The sequence below is a fragment of the Camellia sinensis genome, chromosome 10 (genome assembly GCF_055761805.1).
Source record: "Camellia sinensis isolate YWXY chromosome 10, ASM5576180v1, whole genome shotgun sequence".
Lineage (NCBI taxonomy): Eukaryota > Viridiplantae > Streptophyta > Magnoliopsida > Ericales > Theaceae > Camellia > Camellia sinensis.
The window spans coordinates 24,173,914-24,199,941 of record NC_138970.1 but is presented as its reverse complement, the minus strand read 5'-3'; the positions used below and the strand labels follow the sequence as shown (position 1 = coordinate 24,199,941).

The 26,028-nt window shown below is 30.3% G+C and overlaps 1 protein-coding gene, 1 long non-coding RNA gene and 1 pseudogene across 6 annotated transcripts; 2 read left to right on the top strand and 1 right to left on the bottom strand.

Moving 5' to 3' along the window:
* Positions 1–1,745: 1,745 nt before the first annotated feature.
* Positions 1,746–9,160, top strand: LOC114272439 (putative disease resistance protein RGA3 pseudogene; annotated as a pseudogene). 2 transcript variants are annotated; one of them, XR_014341831.1, is made up of 3 exons: positions 1,746–2,364; positions 5,208–8,646; positions 8,759–9,160. The product of XR_014341831.1 is annotated as a putative disease resistance protein RGA3 pseudogene, transcript variant X1 (transcript). The 2 variants fall into 2 exon arrangements; XR_014341832.1 differs by having other exon boundaries at positions 1,747–2,364; positions 5,248–8,646.
* On the top strand, positions 7,033–7,701 carry LOC145800227 (disease resistance protein RGA2-like). Its single transcript, XM_082889884.1, has one exon. The coding sequence runs from the start codon at positions 7,033–7,035 to the stop codon at positions 7,699–7,701; it is 669 nt and encodes a 222-aa protein (XP_082746010.1).
* Positions 9,161–21,255: 12,095 nt separating the features above from the next.
* LOC145801026 (uncharacterized) lies at positions 21,256–25,728 on the bottom strand. Of its 3 annotated transcripts, XR_014341837.1 has the most exons (5): positions 25,187–25,707; positions 22,848–22,962; positions 22,391–22,518; positions 21,988–22,124; positions 21,256–21,750 (listed from the first exon to the last, which is right to left on the bottom strand). It is a non-coding gene; the product is annotated as an uncharacterized LOC145801026 (long non-coding RNA). The 3 variants fall into 3 exon arrangements; XR_014341836.1 differs by having other exon boundaries at positions 22,391–22,962; positions 25,187–25,728; XR_014341838.1 differs by having other exon boundaries at positions 22,398–22,962; positions 25,187–25,721.
* Positions 25,729–26,028: the final 300 nt, after the last annotated feature.

Genomic DNA, 26,028 nt, shown 5'->3' with positions numbered 1-26,028 from the left:
TTAATTGTGTAAAAAATAAAATAAAATAAATTTTTGTTTAATCTACTTAAAAATAATTAAAATATTAGAACTATGTTTAATATTGTTATTACTTAGAAAATAATTGAAAATGATAAAATAGTCATTTGAACATTTATCATTCTCTATAATATCCCAAACAAACATTGGATAACTAAAATAGTCTAATTCAGACATCTAATCGCATGACTAAACAAACATAAGATACAAATCCAGTCCAACCAAATAATCAGGAACAATATATCCCAGAACTAATAGTTCAATAAATTACAATCTTCTTATCCAGTCCGTTCAAATAAACACAGCCTGAATGATTTTTTTTTTTTTTTGTTACAGGAAAATCCTTCCTACTTTCTCGCAGGTCCAAGACAGCGTCCTTTGCAAAAATCACCAAGTGTCCTGTTAGCCGTTCCAAGCGAGGAGACTATAACCTAAGAACTTGTCCCGACTTCCTAAGACAAACTCCGCTTATGTCAGGACTCGCACAGCGAGGAGTATTGAACCCACGCCAAGTACTAATTAAACAACTTAAAATCCAACCTCTTAACCAACTATACTTCGCTCAAAAAATTAATCCAAAATTTTTTTTTTAAACATATGACCTTTGAGCTTAAACCCTAAGCCTTAACCAGAATGTCAGCCCTCCTTCGGCTGGCCTAGATGGCGTCCGGATCCTCTAGAGTGAAAACTCTCAAGTGATCTCTAGAGTGATTCATCCAATGGTGGAAATTAAATATCACCAAAACGACGTCATTTTGGTGAGTAATTTGAAAAAAAAAAAAAAAAAAAAAGGGGAGGAAGAAGAAGACAAGAAGAAACAGCTTTAATTTAAAACATCCAAGTTCCTGCAAATATGAAGGATTAAAAGCTCTGTTTCAATTCAAAACATTAGAGAGAGAGAGAGAGAGACCTGTCTGCGACTCTCTTTCAATTCAAAAAGGGTTTTGCTGCTTCAGAAACAGAGCCGCATGAGAGGCTTTAATTCAAGACATCCACCTAACATAATTTTCAATAAAGTGTGTAATTTGATGAGAGAGAGAAAGAGAGAGACCTGTTGAGTTTGTTTATTGATGATTCTGGTTTATTCAACAGCATTCAAAAACACAAACACAATGTTGTTATCAATGGAATGGGTTTGATTTTGAAGCTCCAATCGTGTAAAACTCCTTAAACAACTACACAAACCCACTGAGAGAAGGAGAGAAGAGAAGGAGGGCATCGCCGCCCCGCCCCGCCCCTTCCCACCCCAGATGCGCTGTCGCCGTTGCCATACGGCTCCCCCGCCGCACCTCTCCTTCCTCTCTTTTCCTCTTCTTTTCTTTTCCTTCTAGATATATATATATATATATATATAAATCAAAACAAACAAATATATAAAACATAGAGATGATATATATATAAACATATATAAATCAAAACAACCAAGGTAGAGATTTGAAAACCCAGCCATGGCAGATTGGGGATCCTTCTTCTCTCTCTTTTCTTGTCTCTTTCTCACTCTGTTTTTGTTTTGTTTTTTTTTCAAATTACTCAGCAAAACGACGTCGTTTTGCTTAGTTGAATCTCAGCCCTTGGTCTGATGAGTGGGACACGTATCGACTGCTTGTCTTGCACTGTAGGAAATCACTGTAGAAACATTATTCTAGAGGATCCTTACGCGCCTAGATGATATTACCCCGGAAATACCGGTACAAACTTAGAACATCCGCCCCACCAACATCCTTCCGCCAGAGGAGAGAGAAAAAAAATACTGTGAGAGTTTTAGAGAGAGAAAACAGAAACAAAAACCAAAACCAAAACCAAAATTCAAAAAACAAAAACCAACAAACACAACTGTAGATACATATAGAGAGAGAAAGAGAAGATGGAACAATTCCTTCTGGGTTAATCCGTCTGCAAATTCGGCTTCATAGAGATTGAGTGCAGACGCAGCTGGTTTTTATCTCAAAAATCCCCTTTCGTCTCCTCTCTCTCTCTCTCTCTCTCTCTCTCTCTCTCTCTCTCATCGTACCCAAAACCGATCAACGATCTATCAACGATCTTTCATCTTCTCCACCTCTCTCACATTCAATCAAATTGAAATTCAAACAATACCCATCATTTGTATTTGTATGTTTAGCTGTGTATTTGTCGAAAAAGAATGAAATTTGGGTTTGGGTTTGGGTTTGGGTTTTGATGTCTTCATCTCACATAGGTTGCGCGAAAAATCAATAGAAGAAGAGGGTAGTTATGATTGAAAACAATAACAACGATCCAAATTTGGGTCCATCTTCTTCTACAAACCCATCTATGTCCCAAAACAACCCTAAACAGAAGAGGGTTTCTCAAGTCTGGAGGGGAAGCAATGTAAGTTACTCTCTCTCTCTCTCTTCAGTCGATCTATTCTATGTGATTGTTTTAATTCGTTTGGGAACAATTTGGGTACTTTTCATTTCAATTCATTTTGTTCATCATGCTAGTTTTGCAGGTTTCACATATATAATTTATTTATTTATTTGTGAAGTTGGTTATAACTTGTAAGGTTGATTTAGCTACCAAAAATTTATTCTATCAGTGGTCTTAGAGTTGCAACACTTGAAGAGCTAATAAAGTTTGTGAATTTGAAGCTGCTTATTGTGATATAATCTTGATTTGTCACCGGCAATGGGAAATTCTGAGTTGATTAAAGAAACAAAAGTTTCATATTTCTTCCCATAATAAGTTGATATAGTCATTTAGCTTGGGTATGTCCAAGTTTTAATAATTTATATATTTATTCTCTTTCTCTTCGCTCCTCGCCGTAGTAAACTATTGCTTGGTTGCATGTTTTGTGCGCTTTAAACCTTCAAGAGAGAAATAGTAAACCAACTCAAGCCAAATAAACTTATTCAATGGTCACCGCTAACCGCTTTTGGTCCCAATTTTTTTTTTTTTTTGGGGGGGGGGTGTGTGTTTCCCAATAAACTTTGGTTCATATTTATTGTGATGCTCATGAATGATTCAAAATATTACAAAGATTTTCATCTTTGGACCGTTGGAGATGGAATTACTTCGATGGTTTGTACAATGACTTTTGTTTCACTAATTACCACCATTCTAGATCGTCATAGTTTATTGAAATAAAAGTTGGGAGGTTTAATCAGATAATCTCGTATGACAATGTTATCTTTTCTTTCATATCTAGATTTTTTTGTTTTGCCAACGCCTGAAAAGTAAAATATGTTGAATTTTGTTCCTGGTTTAAATCATTCTTTATATTTTTGAGCTCTCATGCATTGTGAGTTAAGCCTTTAGAATCTCAATGAGCAAAAAGTTTGAATAAATGAATTAACCCTGTATGAAAATGCATGTTCACGTCCTATATTAATATTCATATACATTTGATACCTTAGCTTGCATAAATTAACATTTCAAATACAACTTTTCCATATAATGTGGCTGAAGGATAGTTCCAACTATCTTAGCCTGTCCTCCCAAGTTTCTAGCCCTTCTTGGTTTGAGTATGTTATTTGGTTATAGCTTTAGAAAATTGATTTCATATTCACTTTTCAAAATACGTCTATCCGGTCATCCTCCGGATGTCCGGTCGGTTGACCGGAACAGTGTTCGATTTTTTTTTTTGCACCTGTTGTTTTTATATTTTAAATAAAAAATATTTTGGGAATTTTTTTTTAATTTTTTATGAGTTTTAAATAGAATTTTGAGATGTTACATCACTCAATTCAAAACTCATAACTAAACAAATTTTTCACGCTCAAATCATAATTCCAAAACTCACAAACTTAAAATACAACTCTATTTTAAATCATAATTCTAAAACTCTACCAAACGCAACCAGTATTTTTTTAATTTTTTTTTTTACTTTTGATGTTTAAAATTTTTTTTTAATCGTATTTTTAAATTTGGGATCAAGATTGTTGATAACAAAAATATTCCTTTCATCAAAACAATGAACAATTCAAAATCCATTCACAATTGGGAATTTTGTTTAGGAAAAAATTCAGCTTGCTTAGTTTCCTAATTCAGGATTTATTTTTTAAAAAATTAGAGTTTTTTTATTTTTCGTATTTTTAAATTTTTATAATATTTTAAATATACCTAACATAAATACATTTAAAAAGTATAATATTTGTGAAACAAAAAATATTTAAAAAATTCACTAATACCAAAAATATAAAAAAGAATGCGAAAATTCAATATATTTTTTGTATTCTTGTGTATTTATTGATATTTATTGATATTTTACTTTTTAGATATATGTAAGTAATGTGCATTTAAAAGAGTAAAAAAAAAAATTGCTTAAAATTTTAAAAATATTCACTAAAAACAAAAAAGTACGAAAAATAAAAAATTCAATTTTTAGAAAATTGAAACCAAATATAGTGATTATCTTTTATGAACTATTTTTAGAATTCATAACCAAATATTTTTACCGAAAATTTTGTTTTTTTACAAAATACGCATGCTTTATTTTTGGATATTTTGCGTTACTTCATCAATGAGGTTATTTCATCTTATGAAATTATGTACGGCCATTGATGCTGCAACTAAGGAAACTTATACTGTCAGAAAATCGTATTTCATTATGTTCCTCAAGATACCTCGCCTTAATTTCCACGCCCCAAACATCCTGTCGATGTAACTACGTAACGACGAGCATGTTCTATTAAAGCGTTCGTAGTCGTTCCGTAATCGTCAGTTGTGATAAGCCGATTGATGATACCAATAGCCCTTGAATGGTGCCAAGAACCCTTTTTTTAGTACTATATTTACTGTCAAACAAATAGTATTTACTTGCATATAAACAATTATCATATACCACACAATATTTATATAAAGTAAAGAAATTTACAAAAACTAGTATATATATATATATATATGAAGGATTAGAGAGGCTCATGACTGAAAAATAAAAGAAAAAAAAAGGAAAGAAAAGAAAGAAAATGATAGGAAAGAGATGTAAATGGAATCTTTATTCTTTGGTTCCAACTTGATGCCTCCTCGAGTCTCCGCAGTAGTCAACACCGTGTGGAGCCCAATGTGTAAAAATATGAAACCAATCCTAATTAATTGCTGTGTTTTCATTTGATTTCTTTGAAACTGTTTGAGGGTCTGCATTTCTTTTCATTACATTTCCGAAAGTTGTGAGTGAAAATTGATTCAACTCTTTTCTCATCTGGTTTTGATTTCAATTCCAATTCTCAAAACAGATTAGAGTATGCCTGATCTACTAATTTCTCCCCTTGTTAGATCAATTTTGGCAACCTTGAACTCTTTAGTGCTAAAAGAGTTTGGGATAGCATGGGGTTTGAAAACAGAGCTAGAGAACTTAAAGAGCACACTAAGTACGATTCAAGCAGTCCTTCAGGATGCAGAGACAAAGCGAGGGAAGAGCGAGACTCTAAAGAATTGGCTGCGAAAGCTCAACGACACAGCTTATGATGCAGACAATCTGGTGGATGAGTTCATGACTGAAGCTATGAGGAGAAGGATGGATTCTGAGAGTGGCATAAAATCCCAGGTAAGGGCCACTTTCTCTCTTCGAAACCGGCTTATATTTCGGTTGAAAATGGGGCATAAGATCAATGATATGAAAGATAGGTTAGATGCCATTGCAGGGGAGAAAAATAAGTTTCACTTGAGGGAAGGTGTGGAAACCGGAGAAGTTTGTGGGATGGAGAGAGAACAAACTAGTTCAATGGTGAATGAATCAGAAATTTATGGGAGAACTAATGAGAAAGAAATGATAATTGAAATGTTGCTCAATAATTCGGGTGATCATGATGATGATGATGATGTTTCGGTGTATGCTATGTGTGGTATGGGGGGACTTGGAAAGACCACACTTGCTCAATTTATCTACAATGATGGACGGGTGAAGAGTCACTTTGAGCTGAGAATTTGGGTGTGTGTCTCTGTTGATTTCGATGTAGAGAGACTAACAAGAGCAATCTTAGAGTCCATAGACGGTGGTGGGTGCAATATCTCAAACTTGGATCCACTTCTGAATCGCCTCCAAGAGAAACTGCGTGGGAAGAGATTTTTACTTGTCTTGGACGATGTATGGAATGAGAAACATGAGAAATGGGATAGGCTAAAAGGTGCACTGAAGTGTGGAGCTAGAGGTTGTACTGTTATAGTAACAACAAGGACTCAGAATGTTGCTGTTATCATGACTACACTTCCTATACACCACATGGCTTGTCTATCGGAGGATGATTCTTGGTCCTTGTTTAGACAACGAGCATTTGGCAACAAAAGCAGAGAGGAAAACCTTCAATTGGATCTGATTGGGAAGGAAATAGTGAAGAAATGCAAATGGTTACCCTTAGCAATAAAGGCTTTGGGAAGCCTAATGCAATTTAAAAGAAGTGAAAGTGAATGGTTATCTGTGAAGGAGAGTGAGATTTGGGATTTGCCCGATGATGGAAGTGGTATTTTACCTTCTTTGAGGTTGAGCTATGAAGCCTTACGTCCACATTTGAGGCAATGTTTTGCTTATTGTTGTATATTCCCGAAAGACTACAGCATGACGAAAGACGAACTGATAGGGATGTGGATGGCAAATGATTTTATTCCATCTAAAGGAAAAACGGCATTTCATATTGGCGATGAGATTTTTAGGGAATTGGTTTGCAGGTCCTTCTTACAAGATGTGGAAGAGGAATACCACAGAACAATATTATGTAGTGGAACAATAGTATGTAAAATGCACGATCTTATGCATAATCTTGCACAATCTATTATGAGATATGAATGCTCTATTATGGAGCTTCATGAGGGCATGGAAAAATTCCAGATAAAATTCGTCACTTGTCTTTTAATATTGGCTTTGGAGAGATGGTTCCTTGGAATGCGATTGTACCTGAAGTCCCATCTTTGCGGTCTCTCATTTTACCTCACCAGGAAAATGATCCTTCACCTTTCATTTCGAAACAAAAGTATCTCAGAGTGTTGGATTTGGGTTACAATGCTGATTTGAAGAAGTCAATGTCAAAGTCAATTTCCAATTTCAGCCATCTTAGGTATCTGGACATGTCGTACTCTGATATAGAAATTCTACCGGAATCAATAAGTAATCTCCAAAACCTGCAGACACTGAAGCTAAGACATTCCCCACGACTTCGTAAGTTGCCCAAATGCATGAAGCACATGAGAAATCTCACTAACTTGGACATCACAGGGTGTGATTCTCTTACTTCAATGCCTGATAAAATGGGACAATTAACTTGCTTACAAAGACTAAGCACATTCATTGTGGGCCAAGATGAGGGTTACCAAATTGGTGAGTTGAAAGAATTAAATCTTGGGGGTACGTTGAGCATAGAGGCACTTGAGAATGTAAGAAATTCAGAAGATGCCAAGAAGGCCAATTTGATGGAGAAACACGATCTTATTTCTTTGGAATTATATTGGAGCAAGAGCAATGAAGAAAACACACCAAAGAATGTCGAAGAGGTCCTTGAGATTCTCCAACCTAATTCTAATCTGAAGAAGTTGAGCATAAATTTCTTCCAAGGTTCAAAGTTTCCAAATTGGATGTGGGGTTTGGTTCTTAAAAATCTGGTTGAGATCTCTTTAATAGATTGTGAAAGATGTGAACATCTTCCTCCTCTTGGCAAACTACAATCCCTAAAAATTCTCAAGATCGAATGCATGTGTTCTCTTAAGTACTTCAACCATGGGGATTATGGAGATGAGTGAAGTTCATTTCCTGCATTGGAGACTCTCAGCCTTGATGGAACGCCAAGCTTGGAGGAACAGACAACAGTGGATAGAGAAGAAATTTTCCCTTGCCTACAAGAGTTGGTGATATCTGGATGCCCCAAATTGACTAGATTGCCTTTTCTTCCAGCACTTGAGAGCTTAACAATTGAAGGAGGCAATGAAATGTTATTTAGGTCCGTGATTAATCTTACTTCAATTTCCTTTTTTCGGATAAGTGACTCTTATTTGAAGATTCTTCCAGATGGACTGCTTCAAAATCTCAAGGCCTTGGAGTCCTTACGCCTTCACAATTGTCCTGAACTTGAAAATTTGTCAGGACTTGAAAACCTAAACTCTCTGCAGAAACTGGATATAAGTCAATTTGATAGTCTTACGTCCCTTCCAGTGCAAGCATTGCAAGGCTTGACTTCCCTTACATCCTTAGAAATTAGTGGATGTCCAGAGATACAATCTTTTCCAGAGGGAATGCAATATTTGAATGCTCTCCGAGATTTGTTTATATCCAATTGCGGATTATTTTCTCTACCAAATTGGCTAGGAAGCCTCCCGTCATTATCAAAATTATGGATTTTCGATTGTCCTAATCTGAGGAGATTGCCGGATGCGCTGCAGGATCAGAAGACTCTGAAATTGCTGCAAATTGCTGGATGTCCACATTTGGAGCTCCGGTGCGAGAAATAGACTGGGAAGGATTGGCTGAAGATAGCTCACATTCCTCTGATTTCGATCAATTATGAAAAATTACAATCCTTGGATTGTTAGTGCGCTAGTTTGAAGCCGAGATTCACATCCAACAGTTTGCAGAAAGCTAATTTGAGGAAGTGTGACAACATAGTCCCAAGTTAGTGCAGAATTGAAGACTTGAGTTTTTGATGCAGCGTGCTTGAAGAATTTTGTGGCTGATACATCATAGTTTTCAAGGTTCGTTTCTTTTTCTTGAATAATAATACATCATAGTCAGAATTGAATTTCATGTACTTGTGAAATTAGAAAATCACTTAATTTTGATTATTTTCATTTATCTCTTGTATAGGTTGAAGAAATTCGAAATTCTATTTCATCGCAGAGCGGCGTGGGTACGGAATGCTCTCATTTCTCTAATCACGCTGAAAAGCTTATGTTGTTTTATCATAGATGGCTGTGAAGAATTGTAATAATTGATTGCTGCAAAACATTGTTTAGTTTCCTTTGATTTTATATTTCTAAGCACAGGATGGTGTTTTAGGTGCTAGATATTATTGTGGATTGATTTGTTCCAGGTTGCTTCCTAGTTTCATCCTTCTTCTTTGAGGGACGATTTCCATTTATTTACTCATTTTTAGCTAATTTAGAGCCATTATGTGGATCGATAAGCCATCGGTTGTTTTTTTTTTATTTATTTTTTTTTAAACTTTTTTTTTAAAGTTTAAATTTAAATTTTTTATTATTATTATTATTATTATTATTATTATTATTATTATTATTATTATTATTATTATTATTATTATTCGTGTTCAATAATTTCTAGACCTCCTTTCTCCCACCACTTTTGACCTTCTCTCAATATGATTGGCTACTTTTTCTTTTCTTTTCTTTTCTTTTTTTTTGTCCATTTCCTCTAATCATCATCCGCCACATGTGTGTGGGGCAGTGGGGGTGGTGATTGGAGGGGGTCTCAATCATGACCCTATTTCTGTTATCTTGCTCAGGCTTTTCATGCCTGCAGAATTTCTTCAATCTACCATGTATGTTTTGGGAAGAATTTTTTGACATTTTTTATTTTTTTGTGAGAAAAAAATGAAATAATTATAGTTTAGATGTAATATTTTGTCTTATTAACTTATTTAACTTAGTCTGTGTTTTTGTACTTTTTTAGTACCAATCCACTTGCTAAACGGCAGCTTAAAAAATTGCCTTGTTTTCTAGTTTTTTTTTTTTTTGGTTTTTGGTGACTTTTTTCAAAATTATGTCAAAATACTTTTACTTTCTTGTCCGTGTAAACGAATCTAAAATGTGTAAAAAAAAAAAAATTTAAAAGTCAAAATAAGCCTAAAAAGTTAATTATTTTGGACTTTTTAAATTTTTTTTTGGGGACTTAGGCTAAGTTTGGCTACTACAAAATAATCTATCTTTTTATCTTTTTATCTTTTTTTCATTACATTATCTCTCTACTTTTCTACATATCTTTTCGTAAAAAGATAAAAAGTGTACTTATTTAGGTTATTTCAAACAATCTCTTATCTTCAAATTTTTTAATTTATGGTTTGTATTGTCGAACTGAATTTATAAGTTTAACTTTTCTGAAATTTTTTAAAAAATTAACAATAAAAAAAAAGAAACCTAATAAGCAAATTCCAAACACCAATTAAAAATCTTAGGGAAATTTTATTATACTCACCTCTTATCATATGCATATCAATTATGTAATTTTTTTTTATAGTTATAATCAATTTTTTTCCTTAATTATGATCTTATTTTAGTTATGACTCATGAGATCTTGGTTATACCTCATGTGTTGTATTCTATTATACAACCCCTTATCATATGTATATCTAAGTTATGTCATTTTTTTCCTTTAGTTATGATCAATTTTTTTCTTTAGTTATGATTTTATTTTAGTTATAACTCATGAGATTTTTGTTATATCTCATGTGTTTTTTTTTTTTTTTTTGTTGACAGTAGAAAGTATCATTAAAAGGCACTTACAAGAATCTATCCAAACCAAAACTTACATGTGTTGTTTGGTTATATGACCCTTTTTAAAAAAAAAAAAAAAAATTATGACTGGAAGGATTAAAGCATAGGATTGGGATTATTAATCCGTGGGCCCAATCATCCTATGTTTGTTTTGACATTTTAGTTTAGGATTATTAATCCAATGGATAATTAATCCAACAAATTTGTAGGATTATTAGTAATGGGGTAGGGGTGGGATAACTAATACCACACTAATTTAATAGGATTATTAATACCTCACTATTAGTGTTGTGAATCAAACATGGCCAAAAAGTATGAAATTATACTATTTTCTTCTTTAGTTATTAGGTGTACCATAATCCTTCCCATAATCTTAAGTTTGTTTTATGTCTTTGTGACCAATCTTTCACTTTTTCTTTTTCTTTTTCTTTTTTTCGTCAAGTTTGCTTCCTAGTTTCATCCTTCTTTGAGGGACGATTTCCATTTGTTTACTCTTTTTTAGCTAATTTAGAGGCATTATGTGGATCGATAGGCCATCAGATTTTTTTTTTTTTTTAAGTTTAAATTTAAATTTATTATTATTATTATTATTATTATTTTTATTTCTGTTATCTTGCCCAGGCTTTTCATGCTTGCAGAATTTCTTCGTCTACCATGTATGTTTTGGGAAGAAATTTTCTGACTTATTTTATTTTTTTTAATTTTTTTGTGAAAAAAAAATGAAATGATTATAGTTCGAATATGATATTTTATCTTATTAACCTATTTAGCTTAGTTTTTTTTTTTTTTTTGTACTTTTTTACTTCCAACTCACTTGCCAAACGGCAGCTTAAAAAGTCGCCTTGTTTTCTAGTTTTTTTTCTTTTTCTTTTTCTTTTTTTTTTGGGTTTTTGGTGACTTTTTCAAAATTATGTCAAAATATTTTTACTTTCTTGTGTAGACTAATCTAAAAAGTTTTTTTAAAAAAATTTAAAGAGTTAAAATAAGCCTAAGAAGTTCACTATTTTTGACTTATTTTTATTTTTTTGGGGGACTTTTTTTCAAAATTTTTAATTTTATAGTTTGTGTTGTCGAGCTGAATTTATAAGTTTAAATTTTTTGAAATTTTTAAAAAAATTCATTAAAGATGAAAATAAAAAAAGACACCAAATAAGCAAATTCCAAACACCGTTTAAAAATCTTAGGGAAATTTTATTATACGCACCTCTTACCATATGCATATCAGTTATGTAATTTTTTTTTTTTTAGTTATAATCAATTTTTTTTTCTTTAATTATGATCTTATTTTAGTTATGACTCATGAAATCTTAATTATACCTCATGTGTTGTATTCTATTATACACCTCCTTATCGTATGTATATCTAAGTTATGTCATTTTTTTCTTTTAGTTATGGCTAATTTTCTTCTTTAGTTATGATCTTATTTTAGTGTAACTCGTGAGATTTTGGTTATATACCTCATGTGTTGTCGTTTTTTTTTTTTTTTTGAGACAGTAGAAAGTATCATTGAAGAAGGCCAAAAGACACTTATAAGCAAGGTTCTGAAAAGCGGTTGCGGTTGCGGTTGCAGTTGCGGTCGCCGTAACAGTGGTGGTGGCGCGGTTGCGGTTGTGGGCTATAAAGGCCGCAGCGTAACAGTTGCGATTACCGGAACTGTGAATTTTTTTATTTTTTGCACAATTTGTAAAAAATTTACCGATACGCATATTTTTTTTTAAGAATAATATTTATTGGGTTTTAAAATAAATTTTGATAAATTTTTCATAATTTTTAAGTATGATCCAATATATTTCATATTTTTAAATCAGTAGAAAATGAATTTTTTTACATTTTATTTCAATAATTAATGACTTTATATGTCATAAATCCATATTACACTTGTGGCAAAATTTTCTTTTATTGGACTTAGATGTATAAAATTATTTTTAATTATTATACTTGTGGAAGCATATGTACATTTTAACTCAAATAGTTTTAAAAAAGTATACATCCTTAATAGAAGGACTTGACAAAGTACATAACATCATAGCATAAATCACAAATAACAGAGAGTACATTTTACATAATGTTACTACTAAAATTACATAATGTCACCACCAAAATGAGTGACTTGGTGCATCTTGAGATTCAAATTGTTGAGCTTAATTGTTGCTGCTACCTTCACCCTACCAAAATGAGTGACGTGGTGCATTTTGTGAATCAGATTGTTGAGTTTGATTGCTACTACCTTCACCCCATCCAATAGGAAATATATTTTTAAAAAAAGAAAATTTTGCCATAAAAATTGTTGTCACAACAAATTGTCATTAAAAAAAAAATTTGTTATCACAACACATTACAATAACAAAATAAAAAAATATTTATAATTAAATGTTAAATGAAATGATTATAAAAAAAATTCAACCATTATTTATACATTTGGATTTTACATGCTAATGTAATTAGGAATAAAGACATTTTTCATGGCATTGTTTGAGCTATTTTTTTTTTTTGTTTTTTTTTATTTTATAGAAAGACATTTTTAAAAAGAATAAATAAATTTGTGCTATCAAAATTGTTGTCACAACATATTACAATAACAAAATTTTTTAAAAAAAATATTTCAAATTAAATACTAAATAAAATAGTTATAAAAAAATGCAACCACTATTTATATATTTCGATTTTAAATGCTAATGTAATCATATAAAAATTAAAAAATGAATTATAAAGAATTTTTTTTGAGGTATTGATTTTTTTTAAAAGATATTTTTAAAATAAAATTGATTCTTTAACAGTGTTGTAATAACAAAATAAAAAATATTTATAATTAAATATTAAATGAAATGATTATAAAAAAAAATACAAACACTATTTATACATTTGGAGTTTACATGCTAGTATAATCATATAAAAATTAAAAAATAAATTATAAAGAATTTTTTTTGAGGTATTGATTTTTTTTTTCTTTTGAAAAGATATTTAAAAAAAAAAAAAATAGTGACTTCAACATTGTTGTCACAACACATTATATAAAATGTATTAATATAATTATAGGTGTTATGATTTTTAGATATTATAAAAAAAAATCAATCACTAATTATTATATATAAAATACTAAAAATAAATGCATAGCTCTATATATATATATATATATATTTAAATTAAAATTACTAAATATATCACATAAATTTTGTAAGCTTTACAAAATTTAAAATCTGAAAATCATTGTTAAAAAAAAAATTAATAAAATAAAAAACAAATGCCAGTTGGAGACCACGGTGCACACAAAATAAAAACAAATGCTATACCTTTCCAAGGTCAACAAATGTTGTGTATCTTCTCCAGCAAGCTGAACAAACAAAATAATAGAAGAAAGAAAACAGATCAGAGGTAGCACTTCGTCTTCAACACAAAGAGGCAGCACTTTGTCTTGAACACAAAGCAGAACACAGAACAGAGGCAGCTTGAAGATTCAACACAGGTTCATTTCCTCCCTCTTCCCTCTTCTCTCTTTTCTCTCTCTATTTCTCACTCATCCGTATTTCAGATCTGAAAATTTGTGATGGAATCTCACCTCGAAGTGGTTCATGTGCTGTAAAGACAAAAGAAAAAAACTCAATCATAATAAAGGTGTGTACCACATCTTCTACAGCCTTTTCTTTTGTTTTTTTTGAAAATAATCAGCGAAAAAAGCCCTGTAACGGGTGTAACGGGCCGTTACGCCACCGTTACAACCGCTACGTCGGCCGTAACGGCCGATACACCTGTGAATTTCAATCGCACCGCAAAATTGGGGGTAACGCGTGGTGTCTACCGCTGAAACCGTTACGTAACGACCGAAACCGTTACGTAACACCGCATTTTTAAACCTTGCTTATAAGAGTCCATCCAAAATAAGGCATGGTTTGTCATCCTCTAAAAAAGTCAAAAAGTTACTATCCTATTTAAGTCATATTATCTCTCTATCACATCGCTTCAAATCTAACTCATACCCAACCCATATTTCATAAAAAGTCAAAAAGTACACTTATTTAGAACATTCCAAACAACTCTTGTGTTGTTTGGTTATGATTTTTTTTTTTTTTTTTTAAAGTTACATCTCAGAAAGTATAAAATTATACAATTTTGTTCTTTAGTTATTAGGTGCACCATAATCGTTCCCATAATGGTTCGTTTGGGAAGTGGATTGACTTTTTGACTTTTTTGACTATTTTAACTTGAGGCTAAAAAATCTCGTTTGGAAAGGGCTTTTGGCTTTTTAGCTTTTTTGTGAGAAAAAAAATGTAATGATTATAAGTTGAATGTGATATTTTGTTTTGTGTGGTTAAAAAACTTATTTTATTTTTTGTGACTATTTTAGCCAAAAAAGTCCAACCTTTGGCTTCCCAAACAAAGCACAAGTTTGTTTAATGTCTTTGTGATCTTTTCACTTTTTCTTTTTTATTTTCTTCATCAGATTTGTTCACAATTTGGTTCCAAAATTTGATTTGATAAAGCTCATTCCAACCAATGATGAGAATCAAAATTTTTATCAAATCTTTTTAAAAATACTTAACCTATCACGAAAATCTATCATTTAACCAATTCAGGTGAAAAAAAAAAAAAAAAAAAAATCTCCAAACCTTTATCTTTTAATAATTTAATCAAATTTAAGTAAAAAATAGTTGGTGGAAATTTGATGAACCTAGTTCAAATGCTTTGAGATGTAAAGAAAGTGGCGGGAGGGATAGATTGCTTACTTGGTGTCCATAGTGTTTGTTTGGTATGCCAACAAGCGAAAGTTGGAACTACCAAACGTGGCCTTAACAGTGTTTTCTAAATTCATTTAAATTATTCATGTTAATCGCATTAGGTTGCCAGTTATCAATCATTTGACTATATAATGCGTAAAGAAAATTCTAAACATGCATAAGCTAGGTCTCATTTGGTAGCGCTGTCAGATACAAATTTTTTGTTTACAAAAAACATGTATATAAAATTATTTTGAAAATAAATTAAAAGAAAAAGAAAGAAAACATGTTTGACGAGTTGCAAAAAATGGTGATTAGCAGTGAAGGATGGACAGATGTGGTGATTGAAGCGTCGTCGGAGATCATGGGTTAGTTGGAGGGTCATTGGAAGTGGCGGGAGCTTGATGACGGGTTGGCCGGCGATGGTGGGAGATGGAGGAGAGAGTAAAAACTTATTCTGAAAATAAATAAATTCATTTTTAATATAAATTTTCAAAATTTTATAATCAATTTCACATTCTTAAAATTAAAAATAACATAACAAACAGGTTTCATTTTCAATTTCTTGTTGTGGATTCTAGGGACCACTAATGTTTGCCAAGATTTTATTTATTTATTTATTAAAGATGATAAATTCTAAATAGTTGCAATCACTTACAAACAACAATGATATTAGTTAAATTTGAGATACATTAGTGAGAGTCGAATTCAAAATATTTAAATTTATGACTCATTCCAGAATCTAGTCCCCTAAATGTTAAAATGAATGATAATAGATCAAGTTTTTTTTTTAAATTTTGCACAAATTTTTTATCTTAAATTTAATTATTTTAATGATAAAATTTAACACTATCATTTTCTCTATAATCGATCTTACCTATCAATATAAAATCAAGTTCAAACAAATACAATCCAATCAAATAATTTGTGCAGCCAGGTACATGCTGTCTATTGATGACAACTTCAATGTCCACGCTCTTCAACTACATTGCAGGCCAATTGCCCAATCTTCATTTCTCTTATAATAAAAAATTATCTTCTTTTAAAAAATTAATTAATTAATTAAAAATTTATACAAATAGTTCCTATATAGACTTTTTCTTCCCAGTTAGATGGCATAACAAATAATAATATAATAAAAAACCGCCTAAAGACAAAAATTCAAATAAACTTGAAATGTGCTTAGCTATATGTTTGGTGTAAAATACAACAATGCCCCAATATTTCCTTATTATATAATAATATGGTTAGATAAAATTGATTTGATCCTCTCTATTGAGGTTATAATCAACGGTTATAAATAATTAAGAGAAATTTTAAATTTTAAATTTTAAATTTTAAATTTTAAATTGACTAATAGATTGTTGATTTTGAATTTTAATAATGAGTTATAACTTTATGCATTGAAATGATAAAATACACTAATATGTATTTTATTTTTTTGGTATAGGTGAGATAAGCGTAGGGCTACTCGAATTCAAGTTCGATTTGTATTTAATTTGTTAAAAACTTATTTAAGATTGTCTCGTTATGTAAATAAACAAAATAAATTTAACATTTATTAAATTTTTAAGTTAAACTTAAACGATTTACTACTTAACGACTCAGTTATCTGTCATAAAAAATCTAACTACTTTGACTAAAAATATTTAAAATTGACTTGAAGAGTTAAATAAATCAATGTGTTAGTTAATGTTGAACACATTTTAAAAATTCACTATTTGATTTGCAAACTCAAAAATTGTTTTTTTATATATATTTTTAATCTTAACTTCTTAAGTAAACTTTTTTTTTCATATTTTAATCATATTCTCATTTGCTTCTTTTTTCTAGATTTCTTTATAAATATTTTATTTTAGGTACATCTAAAAATAAATTTTTTTGACTAAAATATGAAAAAAAAAATTATGAAAGATTTTTAAAAAGTTAAAAATCAAACAAAATAATTTTTTTAATTTTAAATAAATTTAAGTAACTTATTAATGACTCAATCTGTAAACCTTTAATCTTCTTACTATCCCCAAGAATAATTACATGAATAATGTTTGAGAGCTACAATTTGTGTGGCTCAAATGGCTCAAAATTGCCAAAACGACGTCATTTTGGCATGCTTTGTGCTCAAAACGACGTCGTTTTGGCAGTTTTGAGCCATTTGAGCCACAAAAATTGTGGCCCTCTACCATTGCCCTAATTACATAACCTATTGGACCAACTGCCTTACCCCCAAAAAATTATTACTTAACTCAACTAGTTTATATGCTAGTGTATCAGAGTTATTACAAAGCAACAAACATAAAACAAAGTTTGGATCCCTTTAGTGGGTGTTTGTTTGGAAGGATTCAAGTATAAAATAGGATTAATAAGTCCATCTGGACTAATAGTCCGTTGTTTGATTGAAATTTTTTATACCGGACTATGAATCCCAAATCTATGGGATTGTTCTATCCCACGGGAGAGGTGAGGTGAGACACAATCCATAGGATAAATCATCCCATGAGATTATGTAGTAAATTACATTTTTGACCCTCTTCCATTTAATATTTTTTTAAAAATAAATTTTATTTAATAAATTATTTATATTTAATTTTTTATTAAATTATTTATACTATTATACCTATTAAATTATTTATACTTAATAAATTTATTTATACTTAATAAAATTTATTTATTAAATTATTTATTTTAATGATATGGTATTAATTATACTTAGTAAAGTAAAATAAAATTTAAAAATCTCAACTACAAATTAAAATTAATTTATGTAATTTTTATTAGTATTCTATTTATTTAATTTTTTAAAAATTGTAGTAAAAAAATAAAATAAAATTTATAATTCAAATTTAATATTCCTATTATTTAGTAAATAATTCAAAAAGGACAAAGTAATATTTTGATCATTTATCATTTTCTATAATATCCCAAACAAACATAAGATTTAATAAAATAGTTCAATTTAGATATCTAATTCCATGACTAAACAAACATAGGATATAAATTCAGTCCAATCAAATAATCCAGAAATAATGTATCTCAGGACTAATAGTCCGGTGAATTACAATCTCTCTTTGTTCAGTCCGTCTAAACAAACACACACTTATAGTATCATTGTTTACAGTGCAGCCCGTAAGGTTAAAAACAAGATTATTTTAAGGCAAAACTTAAAATAAAAAAAAAAAAAATTCACAATCAACCTCTTTTCTCATAAAATGACATTATTTTCATTTCGAGACACATTACAGAGAATACACAACAAAAACCTGAATCCATTAAAAAGAGTCAGAGATGATATTTGATTCCAAATTTTGGTCACCGGGCATTATAGTTATCATGTGATGTGAGGCTGGCCCAGAGATTATTAACATCTAAATAAATAAATTTGTAAAATAGGTAATTTAGGCATTAAAAAAAGTATCTAATTAATTAATTAAAATAAGGGTAAATTACACTGAGACTCCCTAAGGTTTATATTTATTACAGTTCTCTCCCTTACCTTTTGAAAATTACATCTTCCTCCCTGAGGTTTAAAGTTTCATTACAGATTCCCCCTTTAACAATTTAATTTTTTTTAAATACCAATTTTGCCCTCACTGGATAAATTACATTGACACCTCTCATATTTCAGAAATTACAATTCCCTCCCTAAGGTTTAAAGTAGTATTACCAATTGTCCCCTCGGTTAGTATTAGTTAGAAAAAAAAGGGCAAATTACAAACACCCCCTAGAGGTTTGGTAAAAATACAGATTCTCCCCTGAGGTTTGAGAAATTACAAATTATTCCCTGAAGGTCAAATTTTTATAACAAATTAGGGAAAATTAGGAGGGAATCTGTATGAAAATAAAAACCTCAGGGGGCAATTTGTTATGAAAATATAAATCTCAGGGACGGGATGTAATTTCTCAAACCTCAGGGAGGAATATGTATTTTCACCAAACCTCGAGGGGGTGTTTGTAATTTGCCCAAAAAAAAATTCATTGAAAAAAAAAATTAATTGAAAAAACAATTTGTTAGTAAAATTTTTAAATTTCTGTTTAAAAACCAACGTAAACTCATTTTTTGAATTTACGTTTTTTCCTCAAATTTACAAATTGAGACAACTATTTATAAACCAAAAAAAATTATCAAACAAGTTTTTATGACAGTTTTTTAAATTTTTGTAAATATAAATTAAAAACTGAAAATAAAATGGTTACTAAACAGGTTTCAGATAGTAAAAATGTCGTAAAATTAACAAATAATTAAATAAGTTACCAACGTAAGAAATGACTTATCAAAAGATTCTTAGGTTATGTATGGTTTGATTTTTAATTTTTTTTTTTAAAATTAAAAATTAATTTTGTTAAGAAATAAAAAATAAAAAATAATTATCATTTTTATATAATTTTTATCTTTCAAGTGGCTAGAAATAATTTTTTACAAATTAAATTGAAACAGTCATACGTATGTATATAACATGTCCAAAAGTTAAAATGATAATTATTTTTTACCTTTAAATGATAATTATTTTTTATTTTTTATTTCTTAACCAAATTAATTTTTAATTTTTAATTTTTTTTTCTAAAAATCAAACCATACATAGCCTAAGAATCTTTTGATAAGTTATTTCTTACATTGATAACTTATTTAATTATTTGTTAATTTTACGATATTTTTACCATCTGAGGCATGTTTGGTAACTATTTCGTTTTCAGTTTTCAATTTATATTTATAAAAATTTTAAAAATTGTTATAAAAACTTGTTTGATAATTTTTTTGATTTATAAATTGTTGTCTCAGTTTATAAATTTGAGAAAAAAACGTAAATTCAAAAAATGAGTTAATGTTGGTTTTTAAACAGAAATTTAAAAATTTTACCAACAAAATTATTTTTCAATAAAAAATTTTTTCAATTTATTTTTTTTTCAAATAATTTTTTTTCCAATTAATTAATTTTTTTCAATGAATTTTTTTTTCCAACTAATACTAACCGAGTGGGCAATTGGTAATGCTACTTTAAACTTTAGGGAGGGAATTGTAATTTTTAAAATGTGAGGGGTGTCAATGTAATTTACCCAATGAGGGTAAAATTGATATTTAAAAAAATTAAATTGTTAAAAGAGAAATCTGTAATAAAACTTTAAATCTTAAGAAAAGAGATATAATTTTCAAAAAGTGGGAGAGGAAACTATAATAAATATAAATCTCACGAAACGTGAGTGTAATCTGTAAGAGGGTTTATCAAGTCTGGAAGGGAAGCAATGCAAGTTACTCTCTCTCTCTCTCTCTCTCTCTCTTAAGTCGCTCTATTCTATGTGATTGTTTTAATTCGTACTTGGGAACAATTTGGGTACTTTTCATTTCAATTCATTTTGTTCATCAGGTTGGTTTTTGCAGGTTTCACATATATAATTTATTTATTTATTTATTTATATGTGAAGTTGGTATAACTTTAAGGATTGATTTAGCTGCCAAAAATTTATTCTATCAGTGGTCTTAGAGTTGTAACACTTGAAGAGCTAATAAAGTTAGTGAATTTAAGGCTGCTTTTTTAATTTTAATATTTTTTGGCAATCTTGTGATATAATCTTGATTTGTCACCGGCAATGGAAAATTCTGATTTGATTAAAGACACAAAAGTTTCATACTTTCTTCTCATAAAAAGTTGATATAGTCATTGGGTATGTCCAAGTTTTAATAATTTATATATTTATTCTCTTTCTCTTTGCTCTTCTCCGTAGTAAACTATTGCTTGATTGCATGTTTTGTGCGCTTTAAACCTTCAAGAGAGAAATAGTAAATCAACTCAAGCTGAATAAACTTATTCAATGGTGACAGCTAACCGCTTTTGGACCCAAATTTTGGGATTTTTTTTTTTTGTTTTTCCCAGTTAACTTGGGTTCATATTTATTGTGATGCTCAAGAATGATTCAGAATATTACAAAGATTTTCATCTTTGGAGTGTTGGAGATAGAGTTACTTCGATGGTTTGTACAATGACTTTTGTTTCACTAATTACCATCATTCTAGAAATGTCATAGTTTATTGAGATAAAAGTTGGGAGGTTTAATCAAATAATCTCATATGACATTGTTATCTTTTCTTTTATATCTAGATTATTATTATTATTTTTTTTTTCCAACAGCTCAAAAGTAAAATGTGTTGGATTTTGTTTCTGGTTTAAATCATTCTTTATATTTTTTGAGCTCTCATTCTTTATATCATTCTTTAAAGTTGGAACTACCAAAGGTGGCCTTATCTACTCAAAAAGTATTTTCTAAATTCATTAAAATTATTCATGTTTTTCACATTAGACTGCCACTTATCGATCATTTGACTATACTAGTTGGACCTCCACATGCTAAGGGTCGCATTATCGTAGATGAAAATAATGAGGAAAAGATGCAGTGTTTTTTTTTTTTGTGGAGAAGTTCTCCAATGCAAAATATACAATATTTCTTCTTTTCTATCCTATCAATCATAACCATATTTCATATTTCACGAAATTGTAAACTAGCAAATAGATTGGTCCCCTTGTCTTCAAATGAAACTCTGTGAGTTAACCAGGTGGAAGGATTGCTTTATGTTTCTTCTTTTCCTTCTCTCTATGTTGCCACTGCTTCCAAAGGTGGAACTGGAAACAAATCCATCTTCGAGTTTTCTCTGCGAAGTTAAATGGAAAATAGCATTAGTTATTTGCGTGGGCACAAATGATGTAGTGAGAGTAAAAATGTATAATGATGTACTGAGAGTGAAAATGTATAAAAGATTTGATTAGTTATGTTTAAGCAGTTGGAAGGTTATCCAAACACAAATTAGGACAGGTGGTGTGGAATTTGCCTAATAATACTATTTAAGTGAAGAAGAGAATGAGATTAGACTATCATTTGTTCTTCGTACCTGGATAGTGTAGGATTTGCATAGGTGGTGGAATGAGATAAGATGGTTGCTGCTAGTGGTGCCTGGTGAGTTGGGTATGCTAGCTAAAATGCTGCATGGCCTCTGTTCTGTCTTGATGCAGGTTGTATCTTGCGTGGCTATAATGGAAGAAAATAAGAGGGGTAGAAGTGTGAACAAACAGAGAGCAAAATGGCAAACATAAACGAAGAATGAATCTGAAGCAGTAACTAAGAGGACATATGAGAGCCCATGAAAACCACTTAAATCAAAACAAAAACATCAACAATCTAACAAAGCAACAAGAAATTAATCAATATGTATTATACTTTCATCTATTGTTCCATTATCTTCACTCAATTTTCTCAACAACCAAAAATGATTAGATAAGTAGGGTTCCATTTACATTTAACCATTGGCACATTGACAATCAGAGTGTCATCCTTGCAAAGCCTCATCTTCACTATTCCCATCAACCACTAAGCTTCACGTTATATATGTCACTAAATCCATTTCTGAACTGTGCACCAAAGTCTGAAGAAAATGCAAAATCAGAGCAAAAACACAGCAAAATCTGAAGGAAATGCAAATCAAATGAAGAACATGAGGGTGGATATTGTGACCATGGAGATTCCAAATGAAAAAAATACCAAATCAGAGCAAAATGCATAACAAGAGAGATGCTTGACAGTGAGACATTCAGATGACGAGAAGGTGAGGAGAGATCAAATACCCAATTTTTAAAAACATGCCATAAAAATTAACAAAACACTTTCATATTCATAAATTACCAATACAGTATTGCCATGGAGAACACTACAATTCTACAAACAACCAAAAATCAAATTCACAAGAAAAAATACCTCAACAAATATTATCTACCACATGAACATGTAAAACTTTGAATGAGAATATGCTACAAGCACTTCATCGTCCGATGCTTGTGGAAAATCATTGTTCAGTTGGCTGCAAGGTTGGCTGTAATACCATTGCCGGATAAGTATAATATCATATATATGTTGCCATTGCATGTTAGAAAATTACAAGCTTCTTGATAATAAGCCTCCAATGAAAGAACAAATCAATCAATAAATAAAAATAATTCATTGCATAGTTCAAATTAAAGAACACTATGGTCCTTTCTATTTTGTTGTCCATGTTTTGAGCAACATTGTAATAAAGCACAAATCTTTTTGGACGTTTGGAACTTTTACAGACCAGAATTTCTGCTATTTTTTTGCATACAACTCCACAACTATTGACCCGTGATATTTCATTGCCCTTTCATTTTATCAGAAATATATCCGTATATCAACAGGAAACAACCATAAACCAGCAAGTAGCAACAGGAACAACCAATTGGCTGAATTGCAAATAAAGAAAAGCAAAAAAGCATGGGAAAAAAAAAAGAATGTGAGTGGGGGGTGAATGCTACAATGTGCACTTGTACACCATAAGAAAAGTTACGATTTTTATGGTTAAAGTTACTATTTTTTGTGAAAGAATAATAAGACATGAAAAGTAAAAACCCCACCAAACCCTCAACGAAATTGGGAACTTTGGTTCACTTGAATTAGAGAAATGGGTATGCAAAAAAACAGAGATTGCTAACCAAGTAAGGGTTCTGAGTACTAAATCCAAAAGGGTTACAGTCTTTTCATCAGACCAACCATTTCTATACCAATAAAAACAGTTCAACCTACTAAGAACCAGGTTAAAAAGTGAAAGACCCAGACAACACAATAGAGTTTGTTTGTAGTAAAATATTCTAGTTTTTCTAGTACTCTGTTTTGAGAACAAATAACAAAAGCGAAGGAATACAAAAATAAATTACAGAAAATAAATTATAAGAGATTTCATTTCTGGTTTACTGGTTATGTTAATAACAAGAAGAAAAATAAATTATATAGAGAACCAGTAGTAAATTTTTAAATGAAAATATAAAAAATAAAAACTATCAACAAACAATCATTTCTAATGTCCCCTAATTCAAAATTCCAGTTATCCAAACCACCGTCATCTCACAAGCAGACTAAAACTCCAAGTCAGTCAGGGATTTGGAACTATTTCATTAGCTTATTTGAATTGAAATATTCTGTTGAGAGAAATAAGAGTCCATCAATTGGACAATTGAAGTTTAATTGATTAAGATATTCAACATACAACATGATAAAGTGCAAATAATACATCTAACCAAATAATAGAATCCAGGAAAACAAAAATTCGCTTTAGAGATTGACCATAGGTGTTCATGAACATTAGATTTAGAGACCAACCCAAATACTCGGATTGGCCTACAAATTGGATGTCTGTTAGTATACATGTATCATAGGTTGCCAGTCAAAATTTACTGACCTCATGTTTGTATGGTCATTTACATTACAATATTCGTGAAAGTACCTCCACGTGTGTTGACACATGCAGACAAACTTGTGAATTAGTCACCTTCGAAGTTTGTTGTGGTATTGGCATTTGTCTAGTCATATAATTTTTAGCTTCTCAACTTATTTTCAGTTCTAATTGAAATCCTTCTCTTAATCTCAGGACAAGCCTGAGCAACCAATTGAAGGCCATCTTCCTGATGCTACAAAGGGTTAGTGTTGTTAACTATGTCCTAGTCACACTATATATATTTATATCTTAAGGAAAAAAAACAAATGAATTTAATTATAAACACCAAATTGTAAAACCGACTTAAACAGAATTTTCAGAATACGCCATCTACTAAATGTAATCTAACATTGATTTCTGGAAAATTATGCAGATTATGGGTTTAGACTAAAGTCAATGGAGCAATCCAACATTTCAATATATCTGTTGCGTTTGTGGTCCAAGACAAGACGTGAGCATGTTCCAATTTCGTTTTACAAAATGGGAACAAAGTTACAACCACTTGGTGGGCAATAATCAAACACTTGGTGAGCATGTTCCAATTGTTTCTAATGAATCTCTCACTTGAACATAGAATCAAACACTTGGTGGGCAGAAATTTTAACAAATGTAAAAAAATAAGAACTTCATCCCAAAACACAAATTCATGAACAGTTAATTTCAGCAAGAAGAAATTAAATTCAATATAGGCACAAACCAAGCTCATAAACAGATATCTAAAAAACAATTTTCAATGAAGCAAACATATGACAATGGAAGAAAGAATTGGATTTCACTGCAACTGAAAAATGGAAATTGAAGAATGTCATACCTCTTCTGTTTCAAGGAGGGTGAATTGGCCATTTCAACTGGGTTAGGCACACTGGTGTTAGACACAGATTTTCCTGCTTTTACAGATAGTTATAGATAATGCACAACAAAAATTCTAAACACGCATAAGCTAGGCCTCGTTTAGTAGCATTGTCAATTTCAAGTTTTCCGTTTGCAAAAAACACGTAACAAAACTTGTTTGGTATAAAAATAATAAAATATATTTGATGAGTTACAAAAGATAGTGATAAACAGTGGAGGGTAGATAGATGTAGTGGCCGAAGTGTCCTGAAGTGACTAGAGCTCAATGACAATTGGCCGGTGGTGGTGGGAAAGGCAGAAGAGAGTAAAACTTGTTTCGAAAATAATTAAAAATTTCTTTATTTTTTTAATAAAAAAGTTCAAAAAATTTAGAGTCAATTTCACTTTCTTAAAAACAAAAGGGTAAATGATAAATACAACCCATTAGGTTAATTTAAAATATAAATTATTTCTTGTGATTCTAAAAATTACATCATATCCCTTGAAGTTTTTAATTTCATAACAAATTATTCATTTTTAAAATAAATCATCAAGTTAATTAACTATTTTTAATAACATCAAAATTTTATTTCAATTAATAATTCAATAATTTTATTATTATATAAAAGAATAATTAGAAATTTTATTTTATCAATTAATTCTGTTAAATAAAAAATTTTAATAAAAAAATATTTATAACTTTTTATAAAATTAATATTTTAATCAAACGTGTAATTCGCCCAAAACAAAAAGAACCTTGCTGCAGACCCCCAACAACCCCACCTCCACGTGGGGGGCTGTGAGAGCAAGGCTAAAAAAAAA

Bases quoted from the DNA above. Each gene is read 5' to 3' on its own strand.
- LOC145800227 (XM_082889884.1), top strand. From the start codon at position 7,033: ATGTCGTACTCTGATATAGAAATTCTACCGGAATCAATAAGTAATCTC.